General features: G+C 41.4%; 1 protein-coding gene across 1 annotated transcript in view; it reads left to right on the top strand.

Moving 5' to 3' along the window:
- The first annotated feature begins 2562 nt into the window (after positions 1-2562).
- Top1 (DNA topoisomerase I) overlaps positions 2563-23238 on the top strand; it is an 82179-nt gene continuing 61503 nt past the window's right edge. The window contains exons 1-2 of the mRNA XM_085832638.1: positions 2563-2932; positions 3286-3310. Of these exons, the coding sequence (XP_085688764.1) occupies positions 2900-2932; positions 3286-3310 (58 nt within the window). The 5' untranslated portion in view covers positions 2563-2899. The remainder of the gene's footprint in view (positions 2933-3285; positions 3311-23238) is intronic.

The following is a 23238-nucleotide window of genomic DNA, read 5'->3' as shown; positions in this document are numbered from 1 at the left end:
ACCTGAAACTCACTATGCTAGGCTGGCCTCAAACTCACAAAGATCCCCTTGTTTCTGCCTGTGGAGTAGTGAGTTAATTAAAGGTATGGGCTACCACGCCCAGCTGAATATTTTTATTTAAAATTAATCACCCAGCATCTAAAACAAACAAACAAACAAACAAAAAAAACCCTTGAACTTAAACAGTTATTACTGTGGGTTTTCTGTGGTAGTTAAGAGTTTTCCGTCATACACATTGAAATAGATACAAAGCAGTAAAAAAAGTAAAAGTCTGTCTGTGTAGGGCCAAAAGTCCTCTCAAGTGCTTATGACCATGTGTGGGATCATTGGTTGGAGAAGAAAGAGTGGCCAGGTGGACATCACTAGACAAACATAGATAGAGGTGTTTAGTCTATGGCGGGATGTTGGGTGGCCATGATTGGGCCTACGATACCACCTTTGATACATCATCCTGGGGCCTACATTCTGTTTCCGTGTCTAGCTGGTCTTCCTGGGAGGGACATGGAAAGCAAATGACGATGATCCCAAGTCACCAGGGGCTGGAAGCTAAAGCAGAGGCACTATTTTTCTTGAAGGCTGAATTATTTCAGTCTAACTGCTGTAAATGGGTGGGAGGCAAATGCTTCACCTGGTGGCCTGGGATTGCTTTTGACATGGGAAGGCTATTGAGGAGACACTAACCCAGGCAAAACTGGCTCTGGCATAAATGCTGCGGAGAAAGAGTGTTGGAGTCAGGCTGACCTAAACATCAAATGATACATATTATCTACAGGCCCTTAAACAAAGTCTTTTTGTTTGTTTGGGATTGTCTATTAAACACAATTATCGCTGTTGTCCCGTTGTCCAGATGAAGAAACTGGGACTCAAAGAGTGGTTAAACAACTTGTTCAAGGTCACGGAGAATAGGAAAATTCTGCTTAGGAAAGCAGAATTGAAAAATAGGCTAGTTGACTTCCAAGTGTGGACTCTTAGCCACTGCATTGTTGTTTGCCTTTTTTGATTGGACTCTTCTGTCAGAGGACCTGTTGATTCCTGGGGGCTAAGTGCTGAACAAGATGGAGAGGTCCTTACCCTCACTGACCTCGAATTATATAAAGGAGACAGACAAGAAGTCACTAGCTACCATATGGGTAACTTAACAACTGTGATAACTGTTATAAAGAAGAGAGGTGTGCAGCACTTCCATTTTGTTTTTTTGAGACAGTTTCTCTAAGTAGCCCTGGCTGTCCTGGAACTCACTCTGTAGACAAGGCTGGCCTCGAACTCAGAAATCCGCCTGCCTCTGCCTCTCAAGTGTTGGGATTAAAGGCATGTGCCACCACTGCCAAGCTGGCTTGAGTTATGAAATATTCACAAGAATTAATCCCAAGTGTTTATCACTCAATATGTTTATGAACATTTTCCGAATTTATTTATATTTTAACTTAAGGGGGATTGAGCCAGACTGGAGATGAATTCAGCCTGGGATGTTCTTGCAAATCCAATTGCTGATGTCATTATTCCCTCAAGACAGTTTGGTAGTGGTAGATGGTCCACACCTAGGACTGTGAGGAGTCAGGGCAGACCTTATAGTATGGTGTTCCCTAAATAAAGTTCTCTCGGGGTACAGTCCTGGTTAGAACCAGGATCCATTTACCTGGAGGATCCAATTCCCTTTGATTTGGAACATCAGCCCCCTCACATCAACCTAATTCCTGTCTCACAGTAGGTGCTAAATAAATGTTTATAAAAAGAACAAATGCAGTAGGATACTCGTGACACAGGGCTACATGACTGACTGTAAACTGGAGCTAAACCTGACTGAAAAATTAGGTGGCACACGCCTTTAATCCCAGCACTCGGGAGGCAGAGGCAGGTGGATTTCTGAGTTCGAGGCCAGCCTGGTCTACAAAGTGAGCTCCAGGACAGCCAGGGCTATACAGAGAAACCCTGTCTCGAAAAACAAAAACAAACAAACAAAAATAACTTTTTAAAATGGATGTGAAGTGCTGGGCGGTGGAGGCACACGCCTTCAATCCCAGCACTTGGGAGGCAGAGGCAGGCGTATTTCTGAGTTCGAGGCCAGCCTGGTCTACAGAGTGAGTTCCAGGACAGCCAGGGCTACACAGAGAAACCCTGTCTCGAACCCCCCCCCCAAAAAAAAAAAAAGAATAAATAAATAAATAAATAAATGGATGTGAAGTATTCCAGAAGTCTGGACAAAGGCTGTGAGGAGACTCCAGCTAAGTGCCTTATGGCTGCTGGTGAACTAAGATCGGGGCAGCCATGGTACGTGCGGATCAAACTTGTCTGGCTCTAGAGAAGCAGAAGCTGGAGACACGGTCCCTGGCCAGCCTAGCTGGGTCCCGCCGCGGCCTTTAAAGGCCTACCACGTGGCCGCCCGAGTGTCCAAGGTCCAGAGGCGGTGTCCACGCTGCGCCTGCGCGCTGCCTAGAGCCGGTGTCCCGCCTCTGAGAACGCCAGTCCCGTAGCAAGGCAGAAAGCATAGAGTGGGCGGAGTTAAGTCCGTATGCTAATAAAGGGGTGGAACTTGCGAGGTAAAACCGGCTCTGTCTCCCGGACCTCTAAGAGACCCGCCGCAACCCTCAGCCTCTTTCCACGAGCGCTGACGTCGACGACGACGTCTCATTTAAAAGCGGCCGCGCAGGCGCAGTAAGGGGAAATGCGAACTTAGGCTGTTACACAACTGCTGGGGTCTGTTCTCGCTGTCCGCCCGCCCGGCAGTCTGTCAGCCGCGTCGCTGCCTCCTCAACTGTCCCGGGAGTCTCGGGCCCGTGGCTGCTGTCGCCCTCTGTTAGTGCTTATCAGGAGCTCCTTCCGCCCGCTCAGGCCGTCCCTGCCGTCCGCCTCTCTTCCCCCGCGCTGCCTCTGAGCCCGCAGCGTTCGCACGCCGGCCGACATGAGCGGGGACCATCTCCACAACGACTCCCAGGTGCGACCCGCCAGCCCCCGCCTCGCCCCCAGCTGCTCGGGCCCGGCTCGGCCCCGGCTCGGCCCCGGCCCGGGCCCCGGCTCCAGTCCCGGCCGGCCGCGCCGGGTTGACAGGCCCGAGTCTGCGGTGAGGGGCGGCCCGTTGGAGTCGCTTGGATGGCCGGGCCCCGGGCGGAGCCGTCAAGTTGGAGTTTGGGGATGGGGGGATGGCAGCCCCGGGTAGGCCATTCACGGGCCTCTGGGTTCCGGGGCGCCGGGTGGGCCCGAGCCCCGGCCCCCGGCCGCGCGCTCTCGTCCGCCGCCCCGGGGCTTCATGTGCCGGTTGTTTCATCTTCCCTCCTTTTCTTTCCTCAGATCGAAGCGGATTTCCGATTGAATGGTGAGTGTGCCCCCCGCCCCGCCCCAAGTGTCCCCACACGCCGCTTGCTGCCTCCCCCGCGCCGGGCCGGAGCCGGGCAGAGGACAGACATGGCGTCCCAGAGACTAAGTCCCGGCTCCTCGCTCACCGGCCCCATTGTTCCCATCGGGCCGCCTCTGGACCCCCTTTCCCGGGGTCTCAGCACCCCCAGATCACGGCCTTCTCCAGAGGGGGCACCGGAGACCCCGTATCGACCGTCGCTGGGTCTCGGGCGGCCTTTCTCCGCCGGGATTCTTCCCGGGAAAGTCGCCTTGTCGACGGTCGGGACTTAGTCTCTGCGCCATTTTCTTTTTCTCTCTCCTCTTTCTGTGCCTGTGTCTTTCTCTCCCTCCCTCAGCTCCTTCCTTGAGCTGTCCAGAAAGAGCTTTCTGCAGAGCAGAGCCATATAAATCACAGACCTCACCAGAGAAGGAAGGCTTAGGGACGAAATTCTCTTTATTTTTTCTTAATAGAACTTTATTTTGGAAGTTACTTGCTTTCTGCTTCATGTTTGCTTGCTTTCTTCTTCTTTTTTAATTTTTGTGATTCCAGAACGAAAGATTCCCTTAGGCAGCTAAGGGTTTTATGGGTTTTTTTGTTTTGTTTTTTGTTTTTAGTCCCTTTATTTTTTAAATGGTGAGATGTTTATGATAGCAGTTACAGTTCTTGAAACTAAAGCCATCTTTTGTGGAGTTCTTTGTATTTTGGGATTGTTTTCCCAAGTTGTGCTGTTTGCAAAGATAACTCCCTTTAAAAAAGTTTTCAGGTTGTCTGTGTGTCATCTAGTGTGAGTGTTGGACTTGAGCATATTTTCTTTAAAAAAAAAAATTAAGAGTATTAGTGACCAGAACTTCCTATTGTGGCAAGGTAGTTTTTTGTCTTTTGGATTTTTTTTTTGAGACACAGTTTAGTGTGCTTGTCCTGAGGAAAGGTGCTGAGTTGCTCATTTAGACATGGTGTGCTGGCCTTTTCTTTGGGGTCATAGGGAGTTTTTAAAAAGATTTTATTTATTGAAGTAGAGTGGCCAACCCTGACTCCTGTCTTCTTCCTCATTCTTATCAGGGGCTGCTATTTTTTTTTTTTTTTCAGGAATTAAGAGTTAACTGGCTTTCCTCACATCCTTAGGCTCTTGAGCCCTTTCCAGTCATGTTTTTAAAATATTTCCACTAAAGTTACCCAGGGAAGAATGTTGGTGGGTGTCTCCCACCACCCCAGTAAGAAGCTCACATTTATGGATTTTCCAGCAATCCCATTGTAGTATGCTGGAAATTCCCACAGATTCTTATGGATACAATTGTGTTCAGTTAGTTTGGGTTCTGGGGAACTGAGTGGGAGAAGCCATTGAGTAGGTTATCTGGTGCAGCAGTCCATGGTACTGGCCTGCCCAACTGAAAGCCTTACGTTTATATTTCGAGGTGGGTCATCCAAAGAGAGATGACACTGAGTTAGAGAATCTATCTAGGTAAAGCTTTTCTTGAGCACCTAATATATGCCAGGTACTGTGCTAGAATTGAACCTGTCACCAACCACATCTGTCTTTGTTCAACTCAGCCTATTGGGGGAGTCACATCAGTTAATTACAAGGTAGGTGTTGGAGTATATGTGTACCCAAAATGCTTTGGGAGCATAAAGGGCTTAATTTTATCTGGGGGTGGGGAAATTTCTTGGAGGTGACTGAGCAGGGTGTTGTATAAGACTAGGTACTGAGAATTGTCAGCGGTTGGATTATTTCTTGGGAGTCCATCCTATCAGGCTTTTAAAGGAGGGAGATGAGACCGTCAAGCATATAGATAGGCTTCTTTGGAAAGGGGGTAAAGAAAGGAGGTGGTAGGAATGGATGTAAAATGGTTTTGAGCTCTCTGAAGGAAGGTAGGAATTTAATATAGAAAATTTATTTGCTTTTTAGTTGGGCCTAGTATGTAATATATTTAGCAATGAAACAATTGAGTTTAACTTCCATTGTTTCCATCTAAATACAAAAGAGCTATTAAATCTATGCATGATTATGGGCTGGGTATGTTATCTTTGCATTTTTAGAGGGAATTGAACTGCCTGTGTTAACTTTTAGGGTGTATTTCCATTTTCCAACAATGATATTTAGTATTGATTGGGCACCTAACTGTTCAGGCTTGAATCTCATCTTACTCTTTGGAAGGACTCTTAGGAGTTAGTTACTGTTATCTCCATTTGAGATGAAACTGTACTCAGTGTGCTCAGTGAAGCCATGAACCTAGCCTCTGTGCAAACCGGATGATGCTGGTATGAAGAAATGAAGTTTCCTGTTTTGTATGGGGCAATTAAGAGGGAAAGGGAAAAATTGATAGCATGCCAGTTACTTTTTACCAAAGTCTTGAAGAAAAAAGCAGTTTTTTTGTACCTACTACCTTAAGGTTCTAATGCTGTAGTGAGTGTGGTTATTGTCTGGATGTTAGTGTCCGTAACTGTTTGCTCTATCAAGCGTACACTGTTAGCTAGTGATTGATAAATATAAAAGACAATTAAAAAAATTAAAACTAGTTTTTAATACCCAGGCTTCTTAATTGATCTTTATAGTGAGAGGATATTTACTTAAACATGGTTTTAAGTGAGTCTGAAAATCACATTCATGAAGTAAAACCACATATCCCTTGGTTTGCTTGCTCAAATCTTCTAAGATTAAAAAGATTTTCTCTCCTAACTGGAGCGGTTTTGTTTTGTTCTAATAGTAGTTAACATTTATAGTCTTTTGTGGGAAATTTAGAACATTCTGGGTCATACTCAACTGCTGTGAAATGTTATTTGTGTGGTAAATCTATATTTAAGATATAAGCAATGAGCTAGTCATTTCAGGAGCACAGCCCATACTTTGTATTTCCCTTTCACCTGAGTGAAAGATTCCCTTTGTCAGTAGCACTAATCATAGTGAGGTTGAATTATTATTATAGTAGTGCCCAGGATGCCTAGCTGTACGTACAGTTGATAACATTAGTTGAGGTGCTGGTGATCCTTTTCTGTTTCAAGAACTCTAAGTTACTGTCTGTTTTACTGGAATTATGGAGCTACACAACTTCATTATATTGTAATTTGACAATGTGTAGATTATATGAGTAGGTCTAATGGATTTAATTTGGATGAAGGGAATTGTTTTGTAATGGTTGTACTTCTGTGATTGCTGTCTGTATGATTTATGATAGGCATTGAGGAGGCTCATGATGTGGCTTTAAGCCTGAAAACTGGTGGTCTCTCCAAATGAAATCTGAAAATCTTTCGATTTAGTCTGGACGAATATAAGTATTAGATTCCAGTGGAGTCTTTTTACCCTTTAGAGCCAGACTCCTTGAGGGACATTTTTGAAATTAGTAAACTGCTGATATCTTGGAGTATATCAGATCTCACAAACGAATTTCAACCTGGCTATTTCTAGTAAACCAGGAAAATCTAGGGTTTACTAAAGAAATCAGGAAAAAAAAAACCCTCATGGTTTAAAAGACAAATGGGATAATATTTCTAAGCCTTGAATCTATTTTTCTTTGATAAGCAGATAGTGTGGGACCTGGAGTTGGTTCCCAAATCTTATGTCGACCAATAGCACAGGGGCAGGTTAATAGATTGTTTTTCCTGTCAGCATAAAAATGATGGATTTTGAGAGTTTGAAAGATACTGATTTATTCTGGGTATAGTGAAGTGTAATAGCTGTTTGTATGAGTGACAGGAAAAGTTAACCTGTTTTAAAGGTTATACCAAAGTTAGAATTTAAGATTTTTTTTTGTTTTCAGTGTGTGTGGCATGGGAAAGTGAAAGAAGTCTGCTTTTTAAACTTGTAAATATGTTAGAAAATTGTATATTAAAGCAGCAGTTGTCTATGTTGATTGTGTCATGGAAAATAATTTATGTGTCATTTTAGAAGACCATATTGGGGCATGAGTGTATAACATATACTATAGATCTTAAATAACTTTTATCCAATGATGCTGAGTAAAATTGGCTTTCTTCAAACCCAAACCCAGTCATTTTCCCAGAAGTGTGTTGTGATTTTTCTCCTATGAAACTCTGATGGACTCTAATTTAGAAGTTCACTTTGAAATGAATTCCAAGTGTAATTACTTTGAATATAGGTATAGTTTACCTTGAGACTACAAAATGCTGGCAATATTTGGTGTTAAACCCAGAAAGTTTGTTTGTTTTAAAAGAAAGGAAAGGAAAGGAAAGGAAAGGAAAGGAAAGGAAAGGAAAGGAAAGAAAGAAAGGAAAGAAAGAATGAGCTTAAAGGAATGGCATTTAGAAGTGGGAGTCCTTGAATGAAATTCTTTCCTGTGGTTTTAAATTACATGGTTATGCCTTGATTGCTTTTAATCTACTAACTTTACAAATCAAAGTCATTTGGGCAAACAATTGAGAATTCACCTTCTTAAGGTGTAGAGTTTAGGATAGAAGTTCCAGACTTAGTCAATGGAGTACTGTGTTTAAGAGAAGATTTCAGACTATATTTACCTTAAGTGATAACCAGGAGTGTTGTTTCTCTTTTCATTCTTTTTAAGTCTGAAGTACGAGAAACACCCATTCTATTCTGTGGCTTCAACTCTAGTTGAAATAGGAATTCTAAAACTGAATAATTAGTTTGGAAGAATTAGCTTTTTTTCAAACACCTTCTCTTCCTACCTCCTCTTGACTATCTAGGTGCTGGCAGTGTGCTGTGCTGAGAAGTGTGGGCCTGGGAACTTTAGAAGGGAACGAAGAAAGAAGGGTGGAGGGAAGCACTGTGGCCTAGGCATGATTAGGAAAGAAAACGTCTAAAGCAGAACCCTATTTAGATATTTTGTTATTTGTTAGTATTTTGTTACTGTTAGAGAAAACATCTTATAGTTTACAAGTTGGCATTGTTTAACACGGCATCTGTTCAGTATGTTTTCAGACCGCAGGCAGTATCACTGTTATTTGGGGTAGTAATTCTAGAGTGCATACAGATTATAATAGCATTGACTTAGATTGCCCATATCAATGTGATTTAACTGTCTGTTACATATGTCTCAATTTTGGTAAAGAGGCAACTTTAGTTTTTATTTCTTTTTAGTAGGTACTCATTTTTAATTTTTTGCCCTATTTTTAGATACATACACTTTTCTACCATTCTCACCTCTATATACCATCCCTGACACTTTCTGAATTTTATATGCTTTTCTACCAGAATATTAATCCACATTTTATTTTATTTCATTTTTGTTTTGGGCCACCCTGCCCTCCCACTTTTAATATTTTGTGCTTGTTTCTGTGGATTGAAGTGACCAGAGATTCATCTAGACAAATACAAGGAAAGGTGTTAAAACAGATAGTGTTACCTGCTTTTGTTATATACATAAGAACAACATATTTTTGAATTATGACAGCTTCCCAATTTTTTTTTGCTTTGTGTGGATGCTTGGATACATGGGCAGTGTGTGTGTGTGTGTGTAGAGAGCTCACATCACAGCCACGATATGACATGTAGTCAGAGGTCAACAACTTGCTAGAGTCAGTTCTCCTACTATATGGGCTCAGGCTGTGAGGCTTGGCTGCAATCTCTCTCTCCCTCTCTCCCCCTCCCCATATCCATATCCCTGGCTGTCCTGGAATTCATTATGTAGAATAAAGGTTTGGCTGGTCTCAAACTCACAGAGAACTACTTGCCTCAACCTCCTGAGTGCTGAGATTAAAAGCATGGACCACCTCTTTCCTTGAGGCTTCCTATTTTTTTAAGAGCCAAGAACTAGCCAACCCTTGTTCTCAGTATTCACTCTTTACCACCCCACCCCCACTACCCAGCTTTCTAGGTATGAGGCAGCCTTACTCAGTGGGTAGTCCAGGCTGGCCCTAAAACTAAGATTCTCCTGTCTGGTGAGTGTTCTACTACACTTGAACTACACTAGACTAACACACCTTTTTGTGACTTGGTAGCAATTGCTACCAGCTCTGAAATGCCCAGTGATACTTTCATAGGAATGCTACTGATCTGGCAGGTCTATGTTAACTGCTTTAACCAGGCACAGTGGTATATACCTTGAATCTCAGCACTTGGGAGGCAGAGGCAGGTGGATCTCTGAATTTGAGGTCAGCCTGGTCTACAGAGTGAGTTCCAGGACAGTCAGATCTACCTGTCTCAAAAACAACCACCAACAAAACAACTAAATTTACTCATCAATCCCTTTTCTTTTCTTTTCTTTTCTTTTCTTTTCTTTTCTTTTCTTTTCTTTTCTTTTCTTTTCTTTTCTTTTCTTTTTCTCTCTTTCTCTTTCTTTTTTTTCTCTCTCTCTTTCTTCCTTTCTTTCTTCCTTTCTTTCTTCCTTCCTTTCTTTCTTTCTTTCTTTCTTTCTTTCTTTCTTTCTTTCTTTCTTTCTTTCTTTCTTTCTTTCTCTCTCTCTCTCTCTCTCTCTCTCTCTCTCTCTGTCCTGGAACTCACTTTGTAGACTCAGAAATCCGCCTGCCTCCGCCTCCCGAGTGCTAGGATTAAAGGCCTGTGCCACCATCCCAGTTGAGCTCTTGATTAGTGGCAGAAGTAGAAGTTAGAAGGAGGGGAACTAATTTAGAATTCTTACCAGACACTTTTTATTAAATCTGAATTGAGTGGGAATACTGGAGATTATGTAGGTTTATGGTGAACTGAAGCCAGGAAGAAAACTTAATTTCTACTTTTTCTATTCTCATCTCTCCAATTTTGATATGTTGCCTTGGTGCAGATTCTAGAAATTTAGATTGTAATCAGTAAGCTTCCTAGTACATATGTCACAGCTTATTTACTACCTGCTGGTAGACATGTAGCCTAGAACTCATGCAGTTGGACTACTAGGTATCTAAGAGATTTTTTGGTATTAAGGCTGGAACCAGATTTATTGGGTATCGGGTTGGTGAATAGGGAGCTGCCATAGAAAGAAATTGGAGAATTCAGAAGTTTACTAGGAACTTGTTCTCACTCTGAAACTTGTCCTGGTCTCTGATTTTCTCAGCTAGACATTTTCTGTTTCATAAACTATTAAGGATTATATGAGAATGTGAAGGTTCCTCTCTGTCCACATAATATTTAAATTTCAGTGAGACTGAATGTATTCTAAAATGGACTTTTATTTTCTTTTTTGTTGTTCTTGTTTGAGATAGGTTCTCTCTATGTATTCCTGGCTGACTCCGCATTATGTAGACCAGATTGCTTCTTCCTCTTTTTTTACAGTGTATATGAATACACTGTAGCTGACTTTAGACTTAGCAGACAAACCAGAAGAGGGCATTGGATCCCTTTTCAGATGGTTGTGAGCCACCATGTGGTTGCTGGGAATTGAACTCAGGACCTCTGGAAGAGCAGCCAGTGCTTTTAATCACTCTCTAGCCCTCCTCTTTCTCTTGAGTGCTGTGATTAACTGTGTACCACCAGAACCAAGCAGATCTTTATCGATGTTAGATCTGAAGTACCTGGTATTGGGATTATCCTTCACTAGTATTTCCTGTTAATGTTTTAAGTCTTCCTAATGTTTACACAATAAATTGTAGCTTATAACTAGAATTGGTTTTGTCTTTTATCTTAATTGAGCTGCCTGTTCTATACCTATCTTCTCAGTATTTCCCATTATGTGTATATTTGTGTGTTTGTGCATTGAGCTGCCTGTTCTATACCTATCTTCTCAGTATTTCCCATTATGTGTATATTTGTGTGTTTGTGCACATGAGTGAGTGCAGATGCCCATGAAAGCCAGAAGCATTGCATCTTCCCTGAGCTAGTAAGTCACCTTATGTGGGTACCAGGACTCAAATTCAAGTCTTCTCCTCTGAAAGAGCAATCTGTGCTTTTAACTACTGAATCATCTTTCTAATGCCCCTATTGCTGCTTTATTAAGAATAAGTTTAAAATCAGCATGTTTGACCAGCAGTGGTGGCGCACACCTTTAATCCCAGCACTTGGGAGGCAGAGTTTGAGGCCAGCCTGGTCTACAAAATGAGTTCCAGGACAGCCAGGACTATACAGAGAAACACTGTGCCCCTTCTCCCCCAAAAAAAATTCAGCATGTTTTTTCAAAGACCCCAAAACATTTTTAAGTTGCAAGACTTTAAGACACCTGAGAATTATTTAATCCTTATTAATTCTGCATCTTTCTTAAAGTGGCCAACTCAGCCAACTCTGTGAAATAAGGAAATGAGCATCCAGGTAAGCTAAGGCCTATATTCCTAGCTTCTTAGAAAGCCGGGGCAAGAGGATGTTCAAGTGAGTTCCATGTCAACCTCAGGGCAATTTAGTGAGACCTTGTCCTAAAAATGAAAGGAGGGAGGCAGTGGTGCTTTCAGACTGCAGCTACCAAAGCCCAAAGCCCAGAATTTTGGACAGAGCATTTGCACCATGAATCAAACGATCAGCTTTGCTGTCATGCTGGCAGTTTTGGTGGTATGCTGAGGGGGAAAAGGTGCCTGCATGGTGATAAAGAGCCTTTGTCTAGTATGTGTTCACTCTGACACTGCACTGTGGGGTTGCCCTAGCACATATACCACTTCTAGTCCTGCCTCACCAACAAGCACATCAAGGTCTTCTCAGCCAGTTTTACCAACAAGGATAGGGTAACTCTACATGCAAAACTCACCTCTAGCCAGTCTCCTGTAGTCTTTAATCAGAATATCTCTGTGCTCAGAGACAGCTACATTGCTCAGATACAAGGATTTAAGCCTTCTGGCTCAGAATACCACACGGTGGTAGCAGCTGTTCCTTCTTTCATTCTCCCAGATTTCATTTCTCTGCTTATTCACTCCCTTTATCCCCTCATGCTTTGGAGGGAAACATACCCTGTTCCTCATAAGGTACTACTGTACTTGCCATAAACATTCCACTCACCCTACCACTTTGCTCCCTGTGTACCATTGGCTGGTCTTGTAATCTTCCTTCCAGAGTTGCTTCTATTAAAAATGGCAGTCAGTACAACTCAGGAGTAGAACACACACCTAGAATGTGCAATGCTATAGGTTTGATCTCTAGTACTACAAAAACAACCCCTAAATTAAAGCTTATATTAATAGTTGTATGAGAGGATAAGATAGGTATTTGTGAGTTGTGAAAAAAATTATGCAGTTAGAAACTTCCACAGTGGCTCAAAAGTCTTGTTAATGCTAAATATTGAATTGTCTTGAATTTGTTATTTTTAAACTACCACTTAAATGAAATAAAAGTCGCTTAGGAATGCTTCACTAGTCTCCATTAGACTAAACCTAGTGAGTCTTAGAATAAATCTTATACCATTGATCAAGATCATTATAATAGGCAAAGACTATAGAATTAAGGTAGGTACTAGTACTAATGTATTTCCATAACAAATTGTTGGATAAGATGAATTATCTGGTCCTAATCTTCTGGTTAAGTTCTATAATCCTGACATTTATTTGTACAAAGCCTAGTTTTATTTTGTATAATTTGGCTGCTTAAGGATATATCCTCCCCCACCCCCCAAAAGCTCCAAGGTTGGACAGTATTTGTGCTTCCTTAAGGTTGTGATATTGAATAATTCCTAATGAGGAAGGGGTTCTCTAGAGCATAAAGAACTCATTAGTGGTCCATAGAATGGCCTGAACGTTTCAGTGGTCGGTCATAATTCCTCAAAGAAAACATCTTGGTAGAATCAGCAATGGGATAAATGAAGAAACACACTAACACCCTGATACCTTTATGGCCAGACATAATAGGGATTTGAGGTCATTTGAGGCCCCAGACTATTGAAATCAAACATCTCTATAGCTTAGGCAATTTGGAAGTTACTTTTTCTGTTACCCAGGCCTTAAGTGCTCAGTTGATGGAAGTGAAGGAGGACAAGCCTGCAGTCTTACTCTAATTGAGAAGGCTCGAGAAGGTACATGTTCAGGTTAGATTAGTCTACCTCCAGGGAAAGGAGAAGATTGCAATGAAGGGATATCCTTGTGAAAATGAGTCATACTATAGAGACTTATGTAGGCAAGAATAAAGCATTCTAACTTTATTGTCCTTAAAAGATGAGTTAGTACAAATAGTATTTGTCTTGCTCCTGAAGTAGACTAATGCTTCAGTTGAATATCCTCTGCAAACTCAGGTTTTGACTTTCAAGGGACATTGTTCAGAAGCAGTCTAATTAGTGGTAGCCCACCCCTGTAGATTATGCTATGTGGGAAAAATGCTTCAGCTTCATGGGTGGGTCATAATGCTAGGTATGGAGTCAGGGCAAAGGGATTCTCAATTGTTTTTATGCAGAGGAGGTCATGTGGTAGAATGTTTTGGTCCCAAGTTTCTAGATTAGCAAAATCCAGTTCTGTAATGTCCTCTATTGTAGCTATAATATGAAAATACCATATCAGGCTTTTAACAAGGTAGAAAATATACCCCTAATATAACTACCTTGATCAAGAGCCCTGAGGAGGAAAGGACACAAGTATGGATTATCCCTTAGAACCGTAGAGTAGGTTTTCTTGAGGTATCTTTAAATGATCAGATGAGATGAGAGACCCTTCCTTGGGGTCATAGTTTGTCACAGTGATTTGGGGGGTTGTTTTCCTAAGGGAATTTTTGGCTTCTTACCATGCATCAGTTTGTCTGCAACCACAGGTCTCCTTAATTTCTTCTCTTGTCATTACTCAAATTCTCTATTTTCCCAGTGTGAGCAATCACCTTTTGTCACATGGTATCTAATCCCAACCCCAACTGTGACATGGGGCATTGTGCCACCTAATGCATGCCTTTTTCCATCCAAGTAGATGGCACTGTTTTCAAGAGGGCTCCTTGGACCATCAAGGCCATCCAGTATAATGGGAGCCCCCAGGGCCATGATACCACCAGGCTCCACAGTTGTGCTCCCTAAGTACACAAAGGCATCTTTGGTGGTAGCAGAGCTCAAGTGCAGCAGCTGTACCTGCTGCTTTTTATTGTGGTAAAAAACAGTTACACTGAATATTGTGTCATGTCAGAGCATGAGAGACTGGCTGTAAGAACTCCATCTGTGTCTGGGCACCTGGCTTTCACTGGCATGGAACTGCTCATAGTTCATGCTCAGAATTTGGCTAGTGTAGCCTACCAGGCTGGCTCATGGCAGCTGGTAACTGGTACAGCAGATGCCCAGGAACAGCTACAGTGTTGCAAGACACCAACATGAAAGGTAGTGCTGCCTCCCTCCCCAACCCTACCTTCTGTAAATGGAATTCTGAGGGCTTTTCTTTGCCCTTTTTGCTCCTAATTAACAGGGCATTTGTATGCCCACCATTGTAGTCCGTTTTAGCTCCTGAGTATAACACGGAGAACTAATAAAGTTATTAAACTGTAGGTACTATGCTGGCCACATATTCTTCTATTCTAACCCTCTATGGCTGCCTACTTCCCAGCCACGTGGTTCTTTACCTGCAGTCTGAGTCTTCTTACCCTGGCTCGTGCTCTTTTCCATGTGTGTCCTTTTGACAACTCCCTGCTGATCTGCTTGCCACCAGCCAGTCGTCTTGTCCTTCTCCAGGTCCCTCTTCTCTTCTTCCTCTTCTCTCATCTCTCCCTCTCTTTTTGGGAACCCCTTGATGCTGATCTGAAGCCCCACCCTATTCACTTCTGCCCAGCTATAGGCTGAATTAGCTTTTATTAACCAATCAGGTGATAGAAAAGAGTTTTTACACATCATTGAGACAGGAGATGCTCCAAATATCATGACAATGCCAACCTCCAGACTGCAGACTGGTCCATCAGCATCTGAATACACTGTACAAAACCATTCCCCCTCCCCCAACATCGTTCGATTTTGTTGAATTTAAAATAGTTACATGTGACTGATTGCTTTCTTATTAGACAGTACAACTTTAAATGTAGATAAAACCCAAGAGATTAAGGTTTATATTTTGCTTGAATAGATGTTTGGGGCTCTTGCAATTTCTCCAGAAATCTGAAGACCAGTGTGGATAGTGTGTTAAAATAGAATGAGTTTTCCACCGATATGTTTACATGATTTTAGATAATGTGCTAATAGAACTTACCACTTAGAATTCAGAGAGGTCATGGTTTTACTTGACCACCCCCACCCCCAGTGCCAAACAACAGAAAATTTAAAGTCCTTTAGATAGAATAAGTTCTTATTTTATCTCAATGTCCCTATGAAGTAGTTTATGTCTATATTTGACAAAGTAGGTTGGCTTAAATTTACACAATTTCATGGATCAGTATCCTTTAAAATGATTAACTGTTTGCTTATAACTTCATTTGAAAGACTAAGCTTCGGGCTGGTGAGATGGCTCAGTGGGTAAGAGCACCCGATTGCTCTTCTGAAGGTCCAGAGTTCAAATCCCAGCAACCACATGGTGGCTCACAACCATCCGTAATGAGATCTGACTCCCTCTTCTGGAGTGTCTGAGGACAGCTACAGTGTACTTACATATAATAAATTAAAAAAAAAAGAAAAAAAAAAAAGAAAGACTAAGCTTCTAGCATGTTACCTATATCAAGTTTGCAGTTACATTAAGTTACAGTTAATACTGTAAACACTACATATACTGTAAATTATAGAGAATCTGGTACATTTACTTTTAAGTAAAAGCAGATTAGAACTATTCTTTCCTGTATGGCCGTCAGGGTTGTTTTCTCATGTGCATGCCTATGTTGAGTATGTGCTACAGCTTATAAATGCGTTCACAATTAGCTAAGACATATTAATCTACTGAGACACAATGATATAGCCTTGGCTGCTGAGACCACTGACAATAGATATTTAAGATCTTAACAACTTGAGTAAATTATGTAGAGACTAGAAATAGAACCAGTTTCCTCTCGGTTTAGCTTTGAATATTATCAGGTTTTTGGATAATAGAGTAGGAAATGCTTAGAGGTGAAATGAATAGCAGAAATTTAATCAATTATTACTCTAGCAATGTCTAAAAGGCTCTGTAATTTCACCTGTCACTATTTTCCACTTTAGAAATTTAGGCTCAGATGTTAATTAGCTCACAGTTGTGTAATTTTTAACTAAACTGTAAAGCAAGGAGTTTAATCCACTGATTGATGCCACAGATTGAGTTAAATGTGAAACAGAATGAGGTGAAGGGGAGCCTGAGTGACACCCCCAGGACATCATGGGAGTAGTTAAATATCCTTCAGACTGTGGTTCTGTTTGTGATGGATCTTAAGTCGATTGATACTGGCTTTTTAATGTTTTATGTGCGTTTATGTCTGTGTGTCCCGGAACTGGTGTTACAGACAGGTGTGAGCTGTTGTGTGGGTGCTAGAAATTGAACTGGGGTGGGTGTGGGTTGGGGAGTGGTGGTGGCTGTGGTTCCCTGAAAGAGCAGTCAGCACTCTGCTGAGTCATCTCTTCAGCTTCAGCCCTATCTCTCCTTTTTTAAAGACAGGTTCTTGCTATGTAGCTCTGTCATGGAACTCACTCCAGGCAAAATAATAGCACTGCCTGCCTTTGCTGTTTTTAAAGGTTTGCACCACCACCTCTGGATTATTTGTTTTATAGTGCTGAGGATTGAATCTCCAGGGCTTTACCCACATTTGCTATACAAGTGCTCGGCTGCTGAACCACATCCCCAGCCCATGATTTGCTTCAGTGTGAATTCTTTTTTTTTTTTTTTCTTTTTTTTGGGGGTGGGGGGGCTTTTCGAGAAAGGGTTTTTCTTTTTAGCTCCGGCTGCCCTGGAACCCACTTTGTAGACCAGACTGGCCTGGAACTCAGAAATCCTTCTGCCTCTGCCTCCCGAGTGCTGGGATTAAAGGCGTGGGCTACCACACCCGGCTATGTTTTCTTTTTAAAATTAAGTTAATTAGTCCATTCTGATAGATGATTTGTTGTTATGTTATTTTGTGGTTCTAGAAGCAAACCTAAGTCCTTGTACATGGGAGGCAAATCCTGTAGCACGGAGCTACATTCTTAGCCAGTGGTCTGCAGCCTTTCTAATGCCCTGATACTTTACTGCAGTTCCTCAGGATGTGGTGACCCCGATCAAAACATTTTCATTGCTACTTCATAATTGTAATTTTGCTTTTTCAAATTTATAATTTATTGTAAAATATCTGATATGTAACCCTTGTAAAAGGATTGTTCAATCTCCAAAGGAGTCATGACCCACAGATTGAGAACCACTGCTAAAGCTCTTGTGTTTATGATTTATGATGAATTTTTTTGGAGAAAAGTTCTTGCTATATAGCCCCAGCTAGCCTGGAATACATTATGTAGATGAGTGAAGCTGGCCTCCAACTCACAGAGATCTCCTTGTTTTGAGGATTAAAGGCATGTGCCACCAAGCACAGTGTATTGTCTTTTTTTTGAGACAAGGTATTGTTAAATATCACAGGCTAGCCTCCAGTGCCCAGTCAGTCCACTTGCCTCTGCCTCCTTAGATTACATTTAAGGGCTATCACAAGTATTTCCAGTATTCATTTTGTGAACTGGTTGTATATTTGTATGTCTGAGAGGAATAGAGATTTTCTATGACAAAAGTTGTACTGTGTGTGTACCTTCATGGGGAAGACAGCTTTGGATAGTATATATAACTCCTTCCTCCTACACTGTTTACACCTGTAAATATTATATTTGAAGGAGGAAAGTCATACTGTTATGTAGCTGTTATAATAAAATCTCAAAGTCTATAAAGAAAAGTTGGTGTAAAGAGTATGGCTTCAAACATGGCTCAGAGCTCCCTTTGTACCAGAAAGTTCTTTTTGCCTTTGTTTTTATGGAAGGAAGGAAAGGATTCTTCTAGCTTGATTTGGTTACTTTAAAATCTTGGAGATTGTGAAACAGTTCTATAATTGTTAATGTTTGTTAATTCTTTAGTGTATCTCCTCCACCAGATGGAATTGTCTGCTAGGCAAATGCAGTACCATTGAGCCTGGGTCACACCCCCAGCCCATGTTTCCTCTTAGAAAGTGTAAATGTGTTTGGATTGTCTTTTGACTGCATTTAAAGAAAAATAGACTTGTCTATTTGGTTAGGTGGCCACCTACTAAATAATGCAAACATGCACTGCATGAAGGAGTTAGCAGCAGAAAAGAGAGACCCCCCACCTCAAGGTAGAAGAGAACCAACTCCTGAAAGATATTCTCTCATTTCTAAAGACTTTCAAGCTTATAGGGGTGATTCTCCTATGTCACCAGTGTTGAGATTATAGGTGCCTGCCACCTCATCTGGCATTTTATATGGGTTCTCTAGTTGTAGACTAGCATTATGACATGTTGAGCCATCTCCCTGGACCAGCCTGGAAATTCCTCAGACTTCTAAGTACAGGATTGTTAGAGAAGGCCAAAATTGTATTAGTTTGTCTTTGGCAGAATCTCAGTATAGGGGAATAAAACCCCAAACATCTTTTATCCAATGTTGCCTTATCAGGCAAGGTACCTAGGGCATGGTTCCTGCTTTGAGTGTGTGTGTATATATATATATACACATCCAAAGCTTTTACCTTATATGCAATGACTTAAGTTTAATTCAGTTCTATATAAATTAATAATGAAGACAATTAAATAATGATTACATTTCATAGGCAGTTGTCAGTATGTTTGTAATTTCTTTTCTTTTCTTTTTTTTTTTTTTTTGGTTTTTTCCAGACAGGGTTTCTCTGTGTAGCCCTGGCTGGCCTCGAACTCAGAAATCCACCTGCCTCTGCCTCTGGGATTAAAGGCGTGGGCCACCACGCCCGGCTCTCTCTTTTTTTTTTTTTAAATTTATTTTATTATATGTAAGTACACTGTAGCTGTCTTCAGACACTCCAGAAGAGGGTGTCAGATCTTGTTACAGATGGTTGTGAGCCACCATGTGGTTACTGGGATTTGAACTCGGGACCTTCGGAAGAACAGTCAGTCAGTGCTCTTAACCACTGAGCCATCTCACCAGCCTCTGTTTGTAATTTTTTAGAAAATAGCCAGGAATTCTATTGAAACTATTCTATTGATTAGCTTACCAAAACAAAACAAAAACAAAAAACCATTTTTCTGAATCCCAGCTTTTGTTTCCTCTAACAATGAGGAACATTTTTACTAAGGACACAGATAACAAGTTTATAATGAGCAGAGATGTAAAGCTCCTGAGACCTTTCCTGTGCTGCTTGGGTGGTGCTGCAGAGACAGGGTTTCTCTTTAGCTGTAGAACAAATCTGTTTGCAGCGCTGTGTGGTAGAGTTTTAATTATGATTGTTCATATTCTGTCTCATCATTCTTTTGAAGGAGTAGGTTCTTCAGCTTCTGAGCAATTAAAGGGGCTATAGGTATTCTCTGTCTCATTCATCTTTTTTTTTTTGGTTTTTCGAGACAGGGTTTCTCTGTAGCCCTGGCCTCTGGCTGTCCTGGAACTCTTGTAGACCAGGCTGGCCTCGAACTTAGAAATCCACCTGCCTCTGCCTCCAGAGTGCGGGGATCAAAGGTGTGCGCCACCACGCCCGGCTGTCTCGTTCATTCATCTTATTATTCCAAAGTGTTGTAAAATGTTTTTGTGGGCTTGGCTTTCTTTTTCATGTAATATGTATGTAATTTCTTTATAAATCTGAACTCAGGACCTCAGGAAGAACAGTCAGTGCTCTTAACTGCTGAGCCATCTGAGGTTTTCTTTTTTAACAGATTAAATTTTGTTAGACTTGTTTGTTGTAGATACTTATTTTTAGATACTTTGTTTACATTTTGTTTAAGAAGAGGACTAGCCAGGCAGTGGTGGCCCAAGCCTTTGTTTGACCCCAGCACCTGGGAGGCAGAGGCAGGTGGATTTCTGAGTTCGAGGCTAGCCTGGTCTACAGAGTGAGTTCCAGGACAGCCAGGGATACACAGAGAAACCCTGTCTCAAAAACCAATTTAAAAAAAAAAAAAAAAAGGCTGGTGAGATGGCTCAGTGGGTAAGAGCACCCGACTGCTCTTCTGAAGGTCCGAAGTTCAAATCCCAGCAACCACATGGTGGCTCACAACCACCTGTAATGAGATCTGATGCCCTCTTCTGGTGTGTCTGAAGACAGTTACAGTGTACTTACATATGATAAATAAATAAATAAAAAATTATAAAAAAAAAAGAGGACTCTAGAATTACAAGAAAATGAGTATTTCTATAACTTTTTTTTAAAAAAAGAAACATTTGGGGACCAAATAGCTTTAGAGAGATAAGCATAAATTATTAATGAATCAATTCGAGGTGCTAGGTTTTGAACCTAGGTTCTGAAATCATATATATATATATATATATATATATATATATATATATTGTTTGTTTGTTTGTTTGTTTGTTTTTTCGAGACAGGGTTTCTCTGTGTAGCCCTGGCTGTCCTGGCACTCACTTTGTAGACCAGGCTGGCCTCGAACTCAGAAATCCACCTGCCTCTGCCTCCCAAGTGCTGGGATTAAAGGCGTGCGCCACCACGCCCGGCCTGAAATCATATTTTAAACTTTATTTATTGGGTTTTCGAGACGGGGTTTCTCTCTATAGCCCTAGCTGTCCTGGAACTCACTTTGTAGACCAGGCTGGCCTCGAACTCAGAAATCCACCTGCCTCTGCCTTCGGGGTGCTGGGATTAAAGGCGTGCGCCACCACGCCGGGCTTAAACTTTTTTAAAAAATATGTTCCCGATAAGAAGTCTTCATTTCCTCACTGCCAAAAAGTACATTTTACTTAATTTTGATCAGCCATGAGAGGATGAAATTTTCAGCAATGATAATAGTGGTTAGCTGCTGTTGCTCACTGCCCCTCCTCTCCTGCATCTTGCTCTCTGACCCCGACTACCCTTCCCTCCCACACCCTCCAGCTAACCCCCCCAAAAACAAACAAACAAACAAACAAACAAACAAAAACAAGACAGGGTTTCTCTGTAGCTCTGGCTACCCTGGAGCTCCCTCTGTAGATCGGTCTGGCCTAGAAGTAAGAGATCTTCCTGCCCTCTGATTCCTGAGCTATGAGATTAAAGGCATGCTTCACCACTGCACAGGTTGTTGCTTATTTCTGCCTGTAGGTAGTCCATCTGCCAGAGTGCTTGATTCTTAATTTCCTCAGCTCCTAGTAAAACTAGCCCAAACTGCTTTTTTTTACAAGCATAAGTAAATGTAGGAAAATAGCAGTAGCAAGATATTTATAGCATTATTAATATAATTAGTCTTTGAAGGATGGTAATATAGAAATTCCATTATAATTCTTCAGAATAGTCTTAATTTCCTCATTGTTTTTCTTAATCCTTTTTTGTGTACTTAGTGTTAGTCTGCCTTTTGATTGCTTCCCTTTATCTGTCACTTGTTTTTCCTCTTAGAACTGTAGCTGTCGGCCCGGCGTGGTGGCGCACGCCTTTAATCCCAGCACTCGGGAGGCAGAGGCAGGCGGATTTCTGAGTTCGAGGCCACCCTGGTCTACAAAGTGAGTGCCAGGACAGCCAGGGCTACACAGAGAAACCCTGTCTCGAAAAACCAAAAAAAAAAAAGAACTGTAGCTGTCCATTCTTCCTTATTGTAGACTCTAGAGTCTAGAGATAGATACCTTGGAGGTATGTCTTCAGGGTAAATTCCTAGGCACTGCTGGGTCAGAGGAGGGATTGAGCACGTGAGTTAGTTATTTCATTAGACATTGTGGAATTCTCCTGCCTCAAAAATTCTATTTTCCAACTAGGTATATCTTATTTAAAAAAATATAAAGCAAAATGCATATTTAATAAAGAATAGCTATTACCTTTGGTGAAATATGTATATTTCCTTTTCATTAAAATGGCCACAAGTTAAGAGTCTGCATGTTGCTGGCTCTTGTTTTAATGTCCCTTTCTCTTGAGTGTCCTGTGTAATGGCTATTTAGGTTCATGTTCATTTACATGATTGGATTATAAAGGACAGAGCCCTTGTCTGATCAGTCTTTAGTAAGGTGCTTTGAACTTGAGAAATATAATGTTTGTAAATTAAATAGCCCTTACAGTATAATCCTACAGCTGCTAATACAAGGATACCTTTTGTTGTGCACATTAACCATTGAATCCTGTGTAATGCTAACTAGAAATTGCTCCTACAGTGAGAAAAAGATGGAGGATCTTCGTCATTTGGTAGTTTGTTTTCTGCTTTATTTTTAAATGTGTGTATATCTGTGCCCTTGGAATCCAGAGATGAAATTCTAGGTACTTGTGAGTTCACCCAACATTAAGTGCTAGGAACTGAACTCAGGACCTGGAAATTTATTTACTTAAAAGCCCTTTTAACTTTAAGGAGGAATACTTTGGATAGTAATAACAAAAAGATGTTGATTTCTAGTGTTTTCTATTTATTCATTTACTTATGCGTTTTTCTGGAATAATTTTATTTAAATGACACCAAAAAATTTGTTACACATTTCTGTCTTCAAAGACTTTAGCTAGTATTTTTCCTGTGATTTCATCTAGATTTTTCTTTCTTCTTTTTTTTTTTTATCTTTCATATTTTATTTGCATTGGTGTTTTGCCTGCATATATGTCTCTGTGAGAGTGGCAGATCTTGGAGTTACAGTTATAGCTGCTATGTGGGTGGTAGGATTTGAAACTGGGTCCTTCAGAAGAACAGTCAGTATATTTAACCACTACTGAGCCATCTCTCCAGCCCCCATCCAGAGTTTTCAAATGTTAAGAATTAAAACAATTATTGTTTTGTATATGAGATTGTGTATGGGTTCAAGCAGAATGTCTTAAGAGGCATAAGATATTTAATGAATAAGATTTTATGGTTAGCCAGGTGTGGTGGCCCACGCCTTTAATCCTAGCGCTTGGGAGGCAGAGGCAGGTGGATTTCCGAGTTTCGAGGCTAGCCTGGTGAGTTCCAGGACAACCAAGACTGTTACACAGAAAAACCTGTTAGTGAGTTTCTTTAAAAAACCCAGTTGTGGGCTGGTGAGATGGCTCAGTGGGTAAGAGCACCCGACTGCTCTTCCGAAGGTCCAGAGTTCAAATCCCAGCAACCACATGGTGGCTCACAACCATCCGCAACGAGATCTGGCGCCCTCTTCTGGAGTGTCTGAAGACAGCTACAG

Source organism: Mus caroli, unplaced genomic scaffold (assembly GCF_978045245.1).
Source record: "Mus caroli unplaced genomic scaffold, Mus_caroli_1 scaffold_2, whole genome shotgun sequence".
Classification (NCBI taxonomy): Eukaryota; Metazoa; Chordata; class Mammalia; order Rodentia; family Muridae; genus Mus; species Mus caroli.
This window is presented reverse-complemented; position numbering and strand designations above follow the sequence as displayed.